The sequence below is a fragment of the Propithecus coquereli genome, unplaced genomic scaffold (assembly GCF_000956105.1).
Source record: "Propithecus coquereli isolate 6110/MARCELLA unplaced genomic scaffold, Pcoq_1.0 Scaffold39, whole genome shotgun sequence".
Lineage (NCBI taxonomy): Eukaryota > Metazoa > Chordata > Mammalia > Primates > Indriidae > Propithecus > Propithecus coquereli.
The window spans coordinates 4042295-4061052 of record NW_012149618.1 but is presented as its reverse complement, the minus strand read 5'-3'; the positions used below and the strand labels follow the sequence as shown (position 1 = coordinate 4061052).

General features: G+C 53.4%; 1 protein-coding gene across 1 annotated transcript; it reads right to left on the bottom strand.

The window, feature by feature from the left end:
- Positions 1 to 157: 157 nt before the first annotated feature.
- FOSL2 (FOS-like antigen 2) lies at positions 158 to 18501 on the bottom strand. Its single transcript, XM_012652531.1, has 4 exons — positions 17455 to 18501; positions 7288 to 7539; positions 3505 to 3612; positions 158 to 1199 (listed from the first exon to the last, which is right to left on the bottom strand). Exons 1-4 carry the CDS (start codon positions 17554 to 17556, stop codon positions 681 to 683), a joined length of 981 nt encoding a protein of 326 aa, XP_012507985.1. The 5' UTR covers positions 17557 to 18501; the 3' UTR covers positions 158 to 680.
- Between the last annotated feature and the right edge of the window lie 257 nt (positions 18502 to 18758).

The following is an 18758-nucleotide window of genomic DNA, read 5'->3' as shown; positions in this document are numbered from 1 at the left end:
ATGGTGGCACCTCCTTGAGAGCTCAGCGAGCCCCGCTGGTAGTTCTGGAGATGTTGGCGCACTGGGAAGCACTGGGGTAGGGAAGGTTCTGTATTGCACTTTGACTGTCCCTTCTGGACAGGTCAGCCCCAGCAGAAGAGTCACCTGCTGCCCCATCTCCAGAAATGAAGAGCTTTAATATTCAGACCACCCAGATGAAATGTCATGGCAAATTTCATAAAAACCAAGAGGGAGCGAAATTGACACTGGGGAAGGGAAGGGGCAAGTTGAGGGAAGGTGAAACCAAAAGGCACTGAGCATGCTTGGTGGGGCGGGGAAGGACATCATCACTCCAGAGACAATATTGTAACAAAGGGACAGGAACGGTCCAGGCCAGCTTCAGGCTCTTCAGAAGCCAGAGAGATGTCTAAGTCCACCAAACCAAGTTCTCCAAGGCTTTTCAAGAAAAAGGATTTGCTTGCAAGATGAATGAGGGAGGAGGTCCCATGGCTTCCAAGAGATCAACCCAAGTCCTCCAGTGCCTCACTGCCAAGTCCCATCTGGGTCCCCCAGAGCCAGGAAGCTCCCTGGCAGGTCCCTCTCTTGCCCTCACGGCCCTGGAGTGCTTGAAGGTGCTGGTCCCTGGGAAGGAGGCAGTGACAATGACCCCCTGCGGAGCTGGGGAGGAGAGGTGCGCTGGGTTACAGAGCCAGCAGAGTGGGGGAGTTCAAGGAGTCTGATGACTGGTCCCCGCTGCTACTGCTTCTGCGGTGAGCCTTGGAGCAGGACTCGGAAGGTGACGCAGGCGACTCCTGCTCCAGAACGCTGGGGTAGGTGAAGACGAGGTTTGAGGTGCCCGGAGTGACGGCAGGCGTGGAGGTCACCACGATGGGGGTGTGCAGCGGCTCCTCCCCGTAGAAGCCCCCAGCGATGCTGATGGGCTTGATGACGGAGCGCTGGGCCTTGTCCAGCCCTGCCGATGAGGATGAGGGACTGTCCTCTTCCAGGGGCTCCTGTTTCACCACCACAGCGCCTACTGCGCCACTCCCACTGCGCATGGGCTGCAGCCCTGGGGCTGGGGGCGACCGGCGCTCCTCCGGACTGATCTTGCAAACGGGGCCGTGAGCCACCAACATGAACTCCAGCTTCTCCTTCTCCTTCTGCAGCTCAGCGATCTCTTTCTGCAGGCCTGACTTCTCCTCCTCCAGCTCCTCTGTCTCCTGCAGGGGAAAGAGAGGGATGTGAGGGACAGCAACCCACCAGGGACCTGCTGAGGGGTGGCTCCAATCCAGGCAGGAAAGGAAAAATAAGCAATGTCCCCAGACGACTGTGAGCAGCAAGCTCACACACCTGGCCACAGACCCCGCTGGTTCTGAGTCACCTGGAGCCTCCAGAGTCCTTTTAATTCAAAAGAAGGAAAGTAGGCTTAGAGGAGGGGTGAAACAACACTTGTACCTGCCATAATTGAGCACCTACTTTGTGCCCAACATTGTGTTAAGCATTTCATAGATTATTTCATTCAATTCTCCAGCAGTTTTTGGAAACAGATGTTATTATCAATCCATTTTGCAGGTGAGAAAACCCAGGTTCAGAGAAGTTTTGTAATTTTCCCAAAGTCACAGAGCTAGCAGGTAGGGTAGCCCAGATTTGATTCCTAATGTGTCTGCCTCCAGAGCCCATGTGCTACTATGCTCTACTATGCTCTAGTGCTCTGACTGCCCCCTGGGACCCCTGAGGGGTGGGTAATAGACTCACATGGAGAGTGCAGCCCCACCCCCCCTCCTTCTCTACCTCCTCAACCCCAAGCCAGCTCACCTGTGGACGCACAAACACTAAGCCCTAAGCTGCATCAGAGTGGAGACTCTGTAGCACCCAGCACAGTGCCTGGCTTGTAACAAGGGCTCAGCCAATCCTGGCGGGACCCTCACAGCCCCTCCTCCCTTTTTTGCTCCAATTTCTGAAGCACATGTTTCCGGACTCCCCAAACCCTCAGAGAACACTCAGTTCGGCCACTATGCTTGACAGAGGAGGAACTCGATGGCCTGAGAGGGCCTGGGAAGATGCCAGGATCACCCCGAGAGGACCTCAGCCCCTGTCTTTCACACAGAGCCAGAGAAGCAGACGAGCAAATGCCCACGGAGGGAGCCGCTGCGGGAGAGGAAAAGGCGTGTGTCACCAGCCTCCTGCCCACTTTTTCCCTAACACAGATTCCTGTTCACAAATGAGGAGATACGGGCAAGAGCTTCATTAAGCAAAGCACAGCATATTCCGGAGTGAAAAAAAGTTTCCATCTGTCTCAAGGGTCTGACGAACGTCATGAGCTTCTGAGAGGCTTCCTGTAGAGGATGTGGCTCAGGGCGGCTGGGTCAGGGGGCGGGGGAGGCGGGGGAGTCGGGTGTGAGGCTCCTGGGAGGAGGGGAAGAAAGCAGGGGGGCCGCAGGGGCCAGGCCATTCTGGGGCTCCTTGAAGTGCCTGCCGGATAAGGGCAGCGCTGGGGACGGCTCTGCCGGGCGAGCCCCGCATGGAGGGCTGCTCGCTCAGCTCACGGCGCCTCGCCTGACGCAGAACCCCACTCATGCTCCCTGGGACACTACCACGGGCGCCACGGCAGCCAGGCTGCAGGACGGACAAAGGGAAGCTTAAGCAGGTGGATGGTACCTGGGAGGGTTACAGAAAGTGATGGAACGTTTCCAAAGCCCCCTCTGGGCCGGTCATTGTGAGGACCACCCACAGAGTCTCTCTCATCTCCTCACTTTGAAAACATTCCACCTGCGAGAGTCGGCCCCAGCTCTGGGCTTCCTCCACGTGGCGCACGGCCCTTCCTGTGGGGCTGGGCTCGGGCCGGAGTGACATGACAGTCAGGTCAAGCTTAGGGAAGGGCAGGACCACGGGCCCCGGGTCTGGGCAATTAGGCAGCATGGGGGAGTGACTCACAAGGGCACAATGAGGTCCCAAGGCCACATGAAGGGGAACCCTCCAGCCCATGAAAGACATGAGAAAACCCCAAGGAAATACAACTCTGCTGGCACATGACCCATCTCCACCATGACAGCCTCCCCACCCCCACCCAAGCCAGCGCACTTAAGCCAGGCTGGGCCACTCCTGCTGGCGGTAGGCACGAGGGAGGCTGGAACCTTGGGGAAGTAGCCCTGGAGCGGGCAGGTTGGACCTGCCCTGGCTCCCAGGGGCCAGTGATACCAGCACCCTCTGCCATCCCTCCCCCAGGAGCCCCAGCGGGTCTGAGAGCAGAGAACACTCAGGAACTGAGTAAAAAAAGGTGCTAGGCCCAAGAAGCTTGTCCGTTTCTTCTCTCTAGACCCTGCTCGTGCCAAAGGTCAGCCCCTTGCTCCTGTCGCTTTTTAATCAGCGCAGTGCTGACCCATGTGCTCAAGGGAAGGAATGTTCTGTCTCCACTGACTCGACTGTACGGCACTTGTGGGCAAGGAGAAGGCTGGGGGGCCAGGAGCCCGGGGGCTCTCACTGTGCCCACCCAGAAGTGCTCCCACCCCGCGCAGAGCTCCTCACCGCCTGCAGCTTCTCGGTCAGCTCCCGGCGGCGGTTCCGGCACTTGGCTGCAGCCAGCTTGTTCCTCTCCCTCCGGATTCGACGCTTCTCCTCCTCTTCAGGGGACAGCTAGAGACCAAGGTCAAGTATCATGATTAGAATGGGGTAAACGGTTAACAGCATTTTTTTAAAACTGTATTTTAAATAAGGCAAGAGGCCCTTCTGGAACCGGGAGTGGAGGAAGGAGGACAAGAGGAGTGTGGCTGGGCTCAGAGGTCCCAGAACATGCAGCTCACTGGAGTTTAGCCGCCTGGGAGCGCTGACTCTGCCCCTGAAGGTGGTGTCCGTGCTTAAAGGGATAGCAGGGCAGCAATGGGTCAGGGACTCACTGGCCAGGTATGATGGCAGCATTTGTCACGTGAGCCCTGATTCAGCACCCAGGCCAAAGAGACGGAGCTGCCGATGTTTCCCCAGGAGAGAACTCGGCCTGCCAGCCAGGACTGGCCCCACCCACTTAAGCAGCTTCTTCCAAAACCCGCTAATTACTCCTCCCACAGCTCTGCCTGCTCTGCAAGCCTCATTATCCCCATTTGGTTAAGTAGCTGGGCCCAAAGCCCTCACACAGGCAAGAACTGCCCAGGGGGGATTGTTCTGTTGTTACCAGTGGGAGAGCCAAGGGTGCCACTCCACTCCCGACACAAGGAGATGGCTGTGGGCCAAAGCAGACAGCAATGCAAACACCATCACATTCATTTATCAGACATCGACTGCACACCTACTATGTGCCTGGTGCTAGACTGTGGGCTTAGAAGATTCCAAGGAGCATAAGACCTGGGTCCACCCCCAAGGGACACATGGGCAAAAAGCTGAAGCCACTTTTGGGGGAGGGGAGAGAAGCTGCCCCATGGAGGGATGCTGCCTCCACTGCTGGCCACCCCATGACAGAAAGTGCCACTGTCCTGGCTGAAGCCAGGTCAGAGTCCTAGGATGCTCCCTGTAGCCCTGGAGGTCTGTTGCTGTGACGTCCTAAACAGCAAATCAGGGCACAGCATCAGAGAGGACTATCCTGTGGCTGTCTACGCTGAGGTGACTCCGCAGCCAGGCTGAGGTCATGGGGCCACTTGGCCAAGGCTCTGAATACTTGCTGCTCTTCAACCTGTCTCGACCTGAACCCAGCTGAGTTAGCGAGAGAGCCTTACGGCCCTGCTGCACTGTGGGGCCACCGGCCCCAGCAGCTGATCACCACTGAAAGAGCCACCAGGGGTCTCTTAGGTCTAGCAAGCCCCCCAGGTCCCTTACTGATGAGGGGCAGAAAAGGAGGCTGGCCATGGTCCACTTCAAGCCTTCCCTCCCCCTTGGCTGCTTCCAGACAACTTTTGGCCTCCTGATTGGCCTACAAGTCTCTCCCCTCTCTGTTCAGGTGTGGGCAACTGTGGGAGCTGTTGACATAGGAAGTGTTCAGGGGCAGCGAGATCGGCGTGGTTACAGCTTGAGTGTGCCGGCGCCACCACCACGTACGCACCCACAAGCCACACACACCCTCCCCTCCCTGCGTCCTCAGAGTCATGCCACTGGGCACGGAGGGAGCCTCCCGGGCAGGCTCCAGAGGAGGGCGCAAGGCCGCTCCTGGCAACAAGCTCCTCCCCCAGGGGGAGGTTGGGCAGGCAGAAGCAAGCTGGAGCAAAGACTCCGAGGCCAGGAACCCCAACAGCCAAGGTTCTAGGATGCTACTGCCAGGCTTCCTCAGAGCTGCCAGATGATTGTCAGAATTCCCAACTGATGTGGGATAAAATGCTCCTTTTTCTCTCCCTCCCTCTCAAAAAAGGAAGGAAATTCTCCAGACAGATTGTCTTTGGGCGCGCCTAGGTGGTGTGGCGGGAAAACCACAGGGCTAAAGGTCAAAAGAGGTGGACTCCAGCCCTGGCCATGCTATTACTAACTCACTGTGTGACTCTGAGCGGGCCCCCTCACCTTTCTGGGCCTCAGTTTCCTTATCTATAAAATGGGTAGAGGGAAATTAGAAAAGATGATCTCCAAAAAGATGATATACTTCCAGATATAAACTTCTAAATTTGGCGTGACATAGGCCCAGAAGAGAGTGAAGAGTGTTCAGCAAATCTTGCTTTGTTGTCCTGGCAGCCTGAAAGGGTCCCTCAAAAGCCTGGCTCTCACTCAGGACTTGCTTATGTCCTGGGAGAATCCAGCTCCTTGATGACTATAAAGCTCTGCATCTTGGACTTCCTGGAGGAGGCGTATTTATAAAGGACATCATGGTCACTGCTACTGTGATATTTACGACTGCGATTATGGAAAGCAACTGGGAGGGGGATATGGGCCACTTGCCCCAGCAGCAGAAGCCCAGCATGGCACTGTGAGCTCTATTGCAGTGTCGATCAGACGTACTTTCCCAAGTGGCCCTGCACTGGGGTCCCACCAGCAACAGAACAAACCAACACACAGCGGATGTGACCAGCCTTGTTCTCAGAGGAGCAGGGCCCCTGAGTTCCTCAGAGCGGCGATCCCTGTAATTCTCAGCATCCTGGGGACACCTGGCACTGGATCCACCTTTATCCACTGGGAACCAGCTTTGAAAGGTCCTTAGATTGGAACATTGTGGCCCCTGGGGATCCCAGAGTGGAGATGGGGTGTGGTGAAATGGGAAACGGTTCCAATGCTGTCACTGGAGTAGTTCACCAGGTTAACATCTCATTTGAAAACGGGAGTCCACTGCTAATGCATTTTCCCTTCCCTAGGCTCATGGTGGCATATCCTTGTAGAACGAGCACTACATAGGGAGTCCAGGGAACTGGGACCTAGTCCAGACTTCCCCACTCACTTGCCAAGTGATCCCAGACAGGTGTGTCTGGGCCTTTGCTGTATCACCTGTGCAGAGGGACAGATGGTGCTCTTTGAAGGCCTCATTCCCTTCTTTCTGTGATTACGCATGATTCTGATTTCTCCTTCTAGAAGCAGGAGACTGAGCGCTGCCTTGGCTCACCTTCGATACAGGTGATGAGCCTTTGAGTCTTGCCGAAATAGCAGAGGCCTCATCAGTTTCTGGCTTCCCTCCCAGCCAGGTCAACCCCCTTGCAAAGCTGAGCCCCTTGAAGAAAGGCTGATGTCTGGCTTCCCCCACTCACACTCCCCCATCAGCTAACATAGCTGAACACATTTCTGAAGCCTCACAGTCACTGTACTTCTGGAACATGCATTCCAGGCCCTTGAAATGGGCTCCTGCTTTGAGTTGGAGGCCTGGGACACTGGGGAGGAATGGAAAGTCACATGGGCAGTACCGAGAGCCTGACTCTTTCAGTCTGCTGGGTGCCTGGCCTGCGTCACACATTGGGAGACAGCTTGGGGCTAATCCACAACGGCTCACAGCCCGGGCTCACTGGTGGCTTGCCCTGGGGCCCCTCTGCCAAGGACCAGGGAAGGATACTGCTGCCGGCCGGTCACAACAGTCCTTCCTGTGTGTTGACACCTTACCACTTGCAATGTGCTCCCACACGGGACCTCACTCGAGCAGCAAGCCTGGCTAGTTGGAAGCACGATCCCCACTTTGTGGCTGAGGAAGCTGAGACTCAGAGATTGCAAGGGACATGACTGAGATGACAGAGCCAGCCCTGGCTCTCAATTCTCCAGCTCTGCCTCCAGTGATGAGGAGGATGTGTTCCTTGTCCCCCTCCCTCGTCTCCTCAGTGCTCCCAGAACATTAACCCACCCCTTACAACTCTACATAATATTCTGTGTTTCTCAGGCCCCAAAGCCACCAATGTGGCTCCTTGCCACTGGCCCCAGCTATACCTGTTCATCTCTCCTCCTGCGGCCCACGGTGGTGCCAATGGTCTTGATCACGCCGGGTCTTGGGAGGGCCATGTGTCCTGGGACAGAGGCCAGGCCCGGCAGGGGGCTGTAGGGGTGCGAGCGCGGGTACGGGTTAGACATGGAGGTGATCACCGTGGGCTGCACCATCCACTGCAGGTCCTGGCTGGTCGTGATGGCGTTGATGGTGGGGATGAAGGCACTGCCTGAGCCAGGCATATCTACCCGGAATTTCTGAAATGAGGAGAAAAATATAATGAAGCCAAAAAATACTGAGTAGAACAGGACACTGAGCAGATAAATACTGAACAAAGCAGAGGCCAATACCAGCAGACAGCAGGGTCAGTGCAAGGAAGGAAAGGTCAGACCCCAGGTGGGCTTTCCTGGAAAAGTCCTGGGTAAGTCTCATACATCCAGGAATCAAAGAGGCCTTAACTATTCCTGGGGCCTCACGTCAGACCTGCTCCCTGACTGGAGTCTTGGGGACTCCATCCCCAGGTGGCTGAGAGACGATGCTGTCATATCCCAAATGATTTCTAGGACAGATGTGGTCCCTACCCACTCATATTCAGCAGGCCCTCTCTGTAGCCCTCTAAGATGCACATCTGCAGGATGTGGCATCTGGGCCTCCTGAGCCTAAGTCACCTGCCAATTATTCCCCAGGGTACTGGCTCAGGACACCTTGAAGAGATTTGTACACCAGCAGCTTTGGAGCAACAATGATCTCTAAGAAGCACATTGTGTGTCTGCTTTTGTCACTTCCCATAGAGGTTCAGGGTAGGGCTATGACCTTATCAGGGCAAGACCAGGTCCATGAGAAGGTGTCCTTCAACCCATGCGACTAAAAAGTGGTGGCACTTGCTCTTGCTCTCCTTGTCTCTCCTTTCTGTTCATCGGCACCTTGCCTGGGGCCAGACCTGCGGTGTCTGTCCTAGTATCTCTCGATCTGTGTTCACAGGTGCGTCTAGGGCAAACTCAGTTGCTACTAGTTCAGCGTTTTCTCCCCATCTCTTGATTTATGCCCGTGCCATGTTGCGGAGCTCCCTGGGACATGCTGTAGGAAGCATCCTATTTAGAATATGATGACAGAGTACAAAAACTGAAGTGGGCTGTGCTCCTCAGCAGTTGGCCTTGACCTTTCTCCAAGTCGGCTACTGGAAAATGAGAGAAGGGGGAGGAGGGGAGAGCCTCCAACTTCCAGCTTTTTAGGGGAAAGCCCCCCTGACAGAACCCAGGTGAACCCTCATCCTCAGGTGATTACTATATCCACAAAAAGTTCTCCAGTTTCTTCTTCAAGCTGGTAGGTGAAATGATGACAATAACAACAGCTAATGCTTACTGAGTGCTTACTAATCGACAGACACCATGTTAGTGTTTTACCTACATTAGTCCATTCATTCTCCCTCTAAGGTAAGAATGACCATTATCTCCATTTCAGAGGCACAAATTTAGGCTTAGTGGGATTAAGTAACTTATCCAAGGCCACACTGCTAATAAGCAGTGGTCGGGACTCAAACCCAGTTCAGCCTGACAAAGAGGCCAGAGCTCTCAAACACGGTACTACACAAGCTTCTCTAGTACTGCTTCTTTCTTTCCAAAATCCAGCCCTAAGTGCTGGTATCCACCCCCACCGCCCTCAGACAGAGCATCAGGTCATCCCTGCCAAGGGTTCCTACAGACCTTCCCTCTCACCACGCAGGTCCCACAGGTCTGTTTGGCCCCAGATGAAATGCCACTGTCAGCAGCACGGATGCTGCAGTAGAAGCAGGGGGACCCCCTTCTGGTCCAATCCAACCAACCAGGATTAGAAGCATTAGCAGCAATGGGAGCTGCCACTACCACTGTCTTTGTCCTGTGACAACATCTGGGTTCCTGCTGTGCAAATAAAGTGAAGCTTAGAGCACCTCACTGTAGCTGACAGGGCTGGAGACCCTTCCTCGCTCTCCCCCTGCCTCCCACCTGATCCAAGCCTGGGTGGTGGAATGTGGCTGCCTCACCTCCCAGACTGTCCCAGGCCACCAACACTCAGTCAAGAGAACTTCCCACCTCAATGGATTCCAGGATTCTGTGAGGAAAGTTACCCAGTGCAATGGACCCTAAAACTCCAGAGAAGAGCTGCCCAGTGCAATGGATTCTGGGATTCTGGGCGAAAGCTGCTCAGAGCAATAGATTCTGGGTTGCACCTCCAAAGGCAAAGACAACTGGGCTTTTCATCAGGAGCTAACTGAGAAAAGAAGCACGTGTGTACGGGTTTGTGCGTGCAAAGGAGGGAAGGGTGCAGCCAACAGGGAAGGATCCAAGCGAGAAACGATCTTCAAGGAGAAAAAGCAGACAGCCAGGGCGGGGCTGTATGGAGGCAGAGTGCGTGAGTACGGCAGGCTGGCTGAGCGTGTGCAGAAGCACCAGGACCCAGACAGCTATTTTTCTCCCAGGCTGCTGGACGGGATGGGCAGGGAGTCAGCGCCGCACCTGGGGCCAGGAGGCTTGGGCTGGGGCCTGGCTTAGCCACTAAGTGCTCTGCCCTGGGCAAAGCACTGAGGACTCAATCCCACGGATGTAAAGGGGAACCCTAACCAAACCCTAAACTGTCATGTGGATTAAATAAATAGCTACTTGTAATCACAGGCTACACACGCACGCCAGTGCTTCTCAACTCTGACTGCACATTAGAATATTTTCTGCGAGCTGAGGAGCTTGGAAAAAACACCAATGCAGGAGCCTCCCCATTAGAGCTCTAAAATAATTGTTTTGGGTGGGGCTCTGATAAAAGTATTTTTCAAAAACTCCCAAGGAGATTCTAATGTGCAGCCTGGGTTGAGAAACACTGCTGCAAACAAATGGAACGTGCTATCATCGTCGTCGTCGCCAGCACTGCCATCAGCGGCGGCACCGCCATCCTTACGTGCCTGCGTACTCTGCACAGGAGGCTGCGGGGAGAACTGCCAGCCTCCCACTCCTGGGAAGCACCCAACTTTTTAACTCTGTTTCTCACCCCAAGTCACACTCCGGGTTTGACATGCACCCCAGGCACCCAACCCAGTACAATGGCTTAATGTGACCCTCATCTTCATGCGGGAGCCGTTAGCTATCCTTTCAGGAAAGCACCTAGGAAAGTCACACCTCAATCCAACAAAGAAAGTGCTCCACATTAGGCTTGGGGAAGCAAGCAAAAAACCTAAATCGAAGCTTAGAGACTTAATGCCTGTGGAAGAATAGAAGAAAAAGAAAAAAGAAAAAAGAAAAAAGGCTTAGAAAACTAAGATCCTTCAGAATAAGTGGATGACTTTCATCCCTTCTCGGGCGCTCCAGTGCACCGCCGTGGAAGGCAGGTCTGCAGAATGTGCTCCCTGGTATACATCAGCCACATTCCTTGCATCAATGGCTTGTTCTAGACAAAACAAGACAGCAATAAAAACCAGGCAGGAGGTAATGACTGCCTCTGAAATGCATGTACACCTTGTTTCAGACAGGAGGTAAAGCCATCTGGATAATACACTGGCTCCAAACTGCAAGGAAAACAATGTCCCATCCCCAGAGGGGCCTGGGCTCTGATAAAGAAGGCTTTTGTCTCCAAGAGGAGCCTCTCTGAGAGACACAAAAGTTTTAATTAGATCTGGGAGATGGGTCTTGTCTCAACTCTGAACGTGTTATTCAAAAAGCAACACTGGGATAGGAGAGAAGAGGTGAGGTTAGGAGTTCGTGGTCCCAGAAGTTAGCCTGGCATTCTTCTATGCCAACAGACCCAAGAATCAGCCAAATGTCACGTTGGGGATAAATCGTGGTTCTCTACGAATGAGTTAACATTAAACAGAAACCAAGACATAGTTTCCCAGCTGCCGGCCTTAGGGCAGTGGTAGTCCTGTTGCAGTACCAGGTGTGTGTTGTGAGTGAGGTGTTGGGGAGAGGTAACCCAGGGCCTAACTTGGCTGCCCCGGGGGCTGTGTAGCCCCCAGGACACTACTCCTCTGGGACAGGACTGAAGATGCTGGATGGCTGTCTGGCATTCTAGCCTGGCAAAGCCTCCAAATATTTTATTTAACTGTGACCTCTGGGTGGGCAACAATGCCTATAAAAGGAGAAAGTGGTCTCCATCAACATCCTAGAGCAGAGTTTGGCAAACTTTTGCTGTAAGGGGCCAGATAGCAAATATTTTAGGCTTTGTGGGCCATACGGTCTCTGTCAAAACTCAACTCTGCCATTCTAGTGTCAAAGCAGCCAAAGATAATGTGTAAACAAACAGACGTGCCTGCACTCCATTCAACTTTATTTACAAAAATACTTGGGCCATAGTCTGTCAGTCCCTGTCCTAGAGGATCATTCTCATCTCCCATGCTCAGGTTGGAGGGAAAATAGTACAGAGAGGAAAAAAGAAAGCAAAAAATCAGAACTGAGATATTCCTCTAACCCCAGGAGCTAAGGGGACAGGCTCTCTCACTCATTGGCTTGAATCTCCAGACCCTAAGCGGAAGTTCAAGCCCTTGCAAGCCTTCTTGTGGGTCTCTGAGCATGGGAACCCCCAATACCCTGCAGCACCCTGTGCCTAGGGCCCCTGAGACTGCTGACTTTAAGTATGTGTACACTCCTCTGCTGCCAGGGAGAAAGACAGCTGAGAACACAGGGCCTCCAGGGCCGCCCAGCTTCAGCAGGTCAGAGAAGTCCCTCAGCCCAGCAGCTGCTGATTTGGGAAAATTGCCTTTGAGACTCTAGAGCAGGGCTGTGGATTCAGAAATGAGGGTACACCTTTTCGGAAGTAGGGTTTGGGCCCCCGTTTCCCACAGGCCTGCATGGGGCAGAGGGCCTACCCCAGAGGCTCCTGAGTGGGGCGGGACTGGTGTCCGAGGTGGAGTCAAGACTGGTGCCTTGGCCCGTCCCCTCCATCAGACTGATTCTCCTCTGGGCCTCCAAGCGTTCAAGCCCCGCAGTCCTGCGGGCTCTGACCCGGCCCATCAGATGAGCAGGTATGATTGCGTGTGTCTAGGAAGGCACTCGGTTCTTCCTCTTAAGATCCCCTTTCTTAGATTCCCAAGATGGGAAAAGGAAAATTCCAACAGCCCAGAAAATTGGCTCAGGAGAAGAGGAAAAGCTAAGGACAAATGCTGCCTCATAATTCCCATAATATCCCTGCTGAGGTTCCGTTTAGTGCAAATGTGCTGTATTTTTACCGAACTTGGGATGTTCTCCAAAGCCTTCTATATGGAATTCAACCAGTCTTCACAGGCTCTGCACTGAACATCACTTTGACCTCTGACCTTTCATTGCTCTCTGAGGAAATGCCACTTGTGTCACAGTGGAACTTGTTGCTAATAACTCATGAATTCCCACAGTGTGACAGTATACAAATGCTATCGCAGGTGACTGGCGTCCCATCACCCTCCACTCCTTCCCAGGTTCACATGAAAGAACCACTCTACCTCCTTCCCCTCAGTGCCAGGGTGAAGAGAAGCAGGGAAGAAAAGTTTTGTGAGGAAAACAAGACACGTATCCCCCAAGGTCCCCAGTTTCTTTCCTCCAGGGCCCTTTGGGCCAAAAGACCCACTCCGAAGCCCTGGATAATTCACTCCAGTATTCTGTGGCCCGTTGGTACTCCCACCAGTCCTTGGCACCTCTGCATTCGATGGGAAGGACGTGTCGTCTCATCTTCCCTTAGAACCACGGGCGGGTGAGCCTGCTGGTCTCAGCGCCACATGACAGGGCTTAGAGACAGGGGTGGGCCAAGAGAAATCTTACACCTTCCCGCTCTAGCCCAGGGAGCAGAGGAGGGGTAGAGTTACCAAATGGGGTTTGGTACAGATATATTTGCCTGAATCAGGGCAGCTGCCATTATTTTGAAATGTTGTGGCCATCAACAGATACCACATACAACAAGGATGAGACATATCCACCAACTGATGATGCTATTTTTTTCCCCTTTCTTTCAATGAATAGACCAGAAAGTTAGTTTCCTTAATTCTCAAAACCAGTATCTTTATTCCTGTTTAACAGAGGAAAAAACCCAAGGTATTGATGGCAAAGGTGCTCTCACTGAAGGTGCCTACTTTGGTGTGCCTCCCTCACGGGGAGCGCTCTCCCAGGCAGCCTCCTGACACCAGCGGGACACGGGGTCACGCTCTACTTTGGAGTCAGCCTGATCACCCAGACTTCATGTGTCAGACTTGGTTCCAAAGGTCTTTTGGTAATTTCCAAATATCACATTCACCCTTCAAAGACAAAGATTTGTTAGCATAGATGATTTTCAAAAGAATGTGCTGAAAGCAATTCCAAAAGAAGGGCAGTGCAAAACCTTTCTGAGTCTGAGCAATTGCTACGGCATTCAAATAAATTTTTAGTCTCCTCAAGGAAAAAACAATGAAAGGGACAGCAGTAATTTGGATGTATACGTTCTGGTGTGTTTGTATTAGGATAGAAAAGAGGAGAACAAGTCTCCTAATTTTACTCTCACCTGAATAATAAAACAAGCGGGAATCAAGCAATGGAAATGCACTCGGGATTCTGGATAGGAAAATTCAACTGCCACCCAGACAATACATGACTGCTATTTCACCCCACTCACTTTGACGAAAAAGTGAAGCTGACTTCCACCATCAAGAATCAGCGGAACAGACAAATTCTTGGGATAACATTTTGTTTGATCCTAATCTACAACATCTGTAAGATCAAGGCAAAAAAAAAAAAAGCACCCAGACCCTTAATATATGCCTCCCACATTCCCACCAATTCTGAGCGACCCTCCTCCTCCTAATACAAATACATCAAGAAAACAAGTCCTGGGAATTTGAAAACACCATGAGGGCACCCTAACGGACAGACAGACATCAAAATACGGAAAGAAAAAAAGCACTCCTTTTTCAACCAGGTTTTATTTAGAAGAAAATTTTAAAAAGAAACTCATTTCGAAGTCAAGCAGCTCCTAACTAACCACTGTTAAATATATGGCATTTATTTGTCCCTAATTAAAAAGAAAGAAATCCTAAGAATTCAGAAAATGAACCAAGTTAACACTCTCCACGACTGGAAAAATACATTCCCAAGAAAGTTTTTCTAAAAATGTCCCGTAGGGGGCACTAACGAGGTATGATTGAGGCTGACTTGGGAATCACAGTCATTTCTGGTAAAAGTTCTTTGATGTGAGGAATGTCCCAGTCTGGTACAGTTGGCAAAAGTTCACTCTGGGGAATTTTGTGCGTGTGCGTGTGCGTGTGCGTGTGTGTGTGTGTGTGTTTGTCTTGGGAAAGGGTGGTTGAGGAAGAAAAGAGCTAGTCTGGTATACCTTGATTCCAAAGAGGAAATACCCCCTTGATTTATTTTCACAAGTTATCTGAGAAACAGACAAATAGCAGCCTTGGAAAAGTTCTAGGTCTTGTTTTTGTTTTGTTTTTTCATTAAAAGGGGGCCCAGCTGATGAAAACAAGTTATGAAATGACCTATGTTTGTGTAACTGGCTGGATTGCGTAATGCTCAGGCTCTGAAACCGGAATAGTCAAGCAGCCAGGCAGGGCATATATCTGGGAGGTATTTTCCTAGGAAAAGTTAGGAGAGAGAAAACACCAACAACAACAAAAAGAAAAATCCAGGAGGAGGAGATGTGTACAACTATTACTGACAATACAAAATCACCAATGACCAATCTTTGAGATTAAAACTATAACTGGAACAGGAAATATTTTTCATGCTTCAAGTTCCTGCCATATATAAGAACAGAGGCTTTAACAAAGACTTGTCTGCTACCCCCACCCCTAAACGTCATTGGAACTGACGGCCATGTGTTAAGACCAAAGGAAAGCTCAGGGCTGAATAACCAGCGACAAACTTTTTGGGAATATTGGACCCCTCAATCAAAGAGACCTGGAAAAAATAATATTCACTTGCCCAAAGAAAAACCAGAGAACCCTATCTTACACTGATTGGTTCCTTGAGATGTCATAAAGGAGGAAAGCTAATCCACTAACTGCCAGAAAGTCTCCCAGTAAAGGAAGCTGAGAGAAATAAAGTGATTACAGGTTTTATCTGGTATGTAATAAAGTTACCTTGAGCCTGAGATAGGGCGGGGTCATAGCACAGACTTGCGAAGTAACAAAAACTTCTGAGGTCAGTCCTTAGGACCACAGAACAATTTTGCTCAAAGTTGGAGCAATGATGGAAGAACCCTCCCCCCTCCTCCTTGTCCCCCACCCACCAAGGAGCGGGCTGACTGAGAAACTTGTCTAAAGTGGCAGTACCTTGCCAATCCCTCTGGTTTGAAAGGTGCCTCACTCACACTGCCAGGCTGAACGGGCAGGCGCATATGCGAGAACCCTGTGCACTGGTTATTGCTAATTGCAAAATCCTCATGTGTTACAGCACGCTAGGAATTAGCCAACAGCTGCTTTTTGCTTCGGTAATGAGGCCCCACTGCACTCCGCTGGACTGAGTTCTCTTCCTTCTTCCTAGCACTGGTTTCCTGTCTGATTTTCTTCCAAAACAGGGAATCGCCTCCGCTCACATCCTGGGCTCAAAGCCCTAGTGACACAGATTATTCAGTTGGGGCACTGATGTCCGGTCTGACTTCCCATCCAGGCCCCGCGTCTAAGTGAAGCCAGGCAGTGAGACTGTAATAGTTCAGTGATCACTGCCACAGACACATTAGCGAAAGGAACAGAGAAGAAATCAAAAGATCCCTTCCCGAGTCAGGGAGGAGAAAACAGGCATTTTAGGGTTTGTTGAATTGGAGAGTGAGGGAATGGGTATTAATGACTCCAGCCATTGCCTAATGATGTTTGGATTTAATACAAACCACCAACGGGGCTGGGAAGCAAACCCAATCAACAACTCTTTGGATAAGATTTTAAACTCACCATCTTGTTGCTCATTATGAAGGGTGTACTGACTGCACCCTCAATGAACAGACTGGGCTCTCTACAGCCAGTGCTTATGGGGGCACCAGGGGAGGGAGAAGGAAAACACAGAAAAACCATTTTGGGGACTCACCAGGTATAGGGAATCACCTTGGAACGAGGTATTTCTCTTGTTTTGTTTTTCCAAAAGAGATTCAAAGGAGAGCCATGTTTCCATTATATTTTGCAGCTTGGTCCACTCCTCCCTGGGACCCCCCCCCCCCCCCCCGCCCTTGCTACAGGTCAAGGCCACTGCTTTATGGAGCATCTCTTGCTGCAGCCAACTTTGCTAGAGACTACAGATGCTGACCAAGGTGGGCTTCACGTTGTAGTGGGTCTTGTGTGTTAACCCAGCTCCCTCACAAGACACGGAGTGGGGGAGCTGCTGCAGAGGGCAGGAACCCCACCAGCACCACCACCCCACCAGCACCTTTCTGGTATTTATAAACACACAGGTCGTCCCACACACAATCCCTCCAGTGCAAACCAGTCTGGCTGCTTTGGAAACAAGTTGTTTTCTGCTTCCAGAACCACCCGGGAGCCTAAGTGATGTCTCTTTCCCCCACTTCTGTCTGCCAGCCTCCTTGCCCCAGGTACCCCCAGACCCTCAAGGCGCTCCTTCCCTCTTCGGGGGCAGTACAGGCTCCTGCCCCCAACCCTTAAGGAGCGGGGCATGGAGCACATAGGCAGTGGCAGGAGCCAATCAAGGATGGTCTCTTCCTTCCTGACCTTCGCACCTGATTCCCAGAACGGCAACCCTCACCCTCACTCCGGATTACTTGAAGGAGCCTACCCATTTTTCTGAGTCGCCAGCCTCTTTCAGAAATGAGCAAAGACTGATGGAGAAGAGGGGAAGAGAGGCAGAGTGCTTTCCCGCAAGAATGGGGTCCCAGGGCGTCGGGAGGGGCCCGTGGGTGCACAGATTTTCTTGTCTGTCCACCACGGGGGCGGGGTGGGGGGTGGGGAAGGGAGAGGAGGAGGCGAGTGTTCTTGGAAGGAGGTAAGAGGCTCCTGGTAGGGGGTCCTGCAATTCCTGGAGCTTGTTTGGATACGATGTAGTGCGACGATAGGGATGTGTTGGCTCTTCAAGCCCACTCCCCCTCCCTCCAGTTTAAAAAGGGGGGGGGAGCAGGACAGGACAACAATCCGTAACTTAGAACGATGGCCCGTAGGTATTTTCTCGCCAAGTCAAGAAAGGGAAAAGAAAGCAAAAGAGACAGCGGCGGTAAGAGGGCGGGGTCTGCCCGTGCCGCCAGGTGCACAGGGGACCCGCACCTACCTGCTGGCCGCCACCGCCGCTGGAGTAGGACTCGGCGTGCGCAGGAGAGCCGCTGCTGCCCCGGGACGAGGTGTCAAAGTTCCCGGGATAATCCTGGTACATGATCCGCGGTGGGGGCCAGAGAGGAAACAGGGTGTTTTTCTTCCCCCGCCCTCGCCGCGGCCGCGCACCGGCTGCTGCGCGCTTGCTCGTCCGCCGGCCGCGCCGCGGGCTCTAGTCTTCACTCCCGGGTTTCTGCTCCACCGCAGCGGGCGAGGACAGGGAGGCGGCGACACTCCGGGAACAGTGTCCCCCGAGCGCCTCGCACGGCACTTCTTTCCTGCCCTGCGAGCGCCGCGGGACCAGTTGTCCACCCAGTCCCTCCCTCTAAAAGTCGGCGCGTCCCTCGGTCCCTCCCCTGCGCGCACCCTCCCGCCCCCGCGCGCAGCCAGAGCCCAGCGGGGACCGACGGCCCAATCAAAAATTTGGAAATTAAAAAAGAATAGGAGCCCGGCGAGCCTCGTTTGCCAGCTCTAAGCACCCCCGATTTCAGACAGGGCCAAAAAGGAGAAAAGAAAAGCTGCCCGCTTGGAGAAACTTCTATTTCCTCCTTTTAGAAAAGGAGCCCGAGAGTAAACTTCCTGTGGCCGACTTGCCGCCGGAGTTTCGGAGCGGCTCGGACACTTGACTAGGAGACGGAGGCAGCGTGCGCCCGTGCCGCGGCCCCGAGCGCGCCAGCGGGACAGCGGCCCGTGGGGTTCACGCTGAGCCGGCGCTCAGAGGGACGCGGCCCCGCTCCCCGCGCGGCTGCTCCGGCGCCCGGACCTGCACCCCTTCCCCGGCGCCCGCTCCCGGACGGGCCCGCCTCGCCCGTCCGCGCCTCGCCTTCTCTCTCTGTCCCCGCCGAGCGCCGCTCGCTCGCTCGCTCGCTGGATCGCTCGGAGCCCCTGCGCTCTGCCCGAGATGAGTCACTACAATGGCACGAGTTCAACTCCACACTCTTTATTCTCCAGCCCCTGTACCATGTGGATTCACTCACGTCAACCCCAGACTCCACCTTGCAGGGAGGAGCGCGCGAGGGGGCGGGGGGAGGAGGAGGAGGAAGAGGCGCGGGAGGGGAGGAGGCCGACGCAGCGCTCCCCTCCCTGCCCCGGCTGCTGGCCACGCTGACGCCAGCCGCACACCTCGCGCGAGGAAGGCAGGCAGTGGCCCGGTGGGAGCGCGCGGCCCGCGCGGTCTGCGGCAGCCAAGGCAGCCCTGGCCCTCCCCAGCCCCTCTCTCCCCCACGCCCAGCGCCCTTGGTCTGCTCCATTGGCGCACGTTGC

Excerpts from the sequence above, each read along its gene's own strand:
- FOSL2 (XM_012652531.1), bottom strand. The coding sequence starts at position 17,556 with ATGTACCAGGATTATCCCGGGAACTTTGACACCTCGTCCCGGGGCAGC. Across the intron at positions 7,540-17,454 it reads GCGGCGGTGGCGGCCAGCAG|AAATTCCGGGTAGATATGCC; the intron begins GTAGGTGCGGGT and ends TCCTCATTTCAG. Across the intron at positions 3,613-7,287 it reads GCAGGAGGAGAGATGAACAG|CTGTCCCCTGAAGAGGAGGA; the intron begins GTATAGCTGGGG and ends CTTGGTCTCTAG.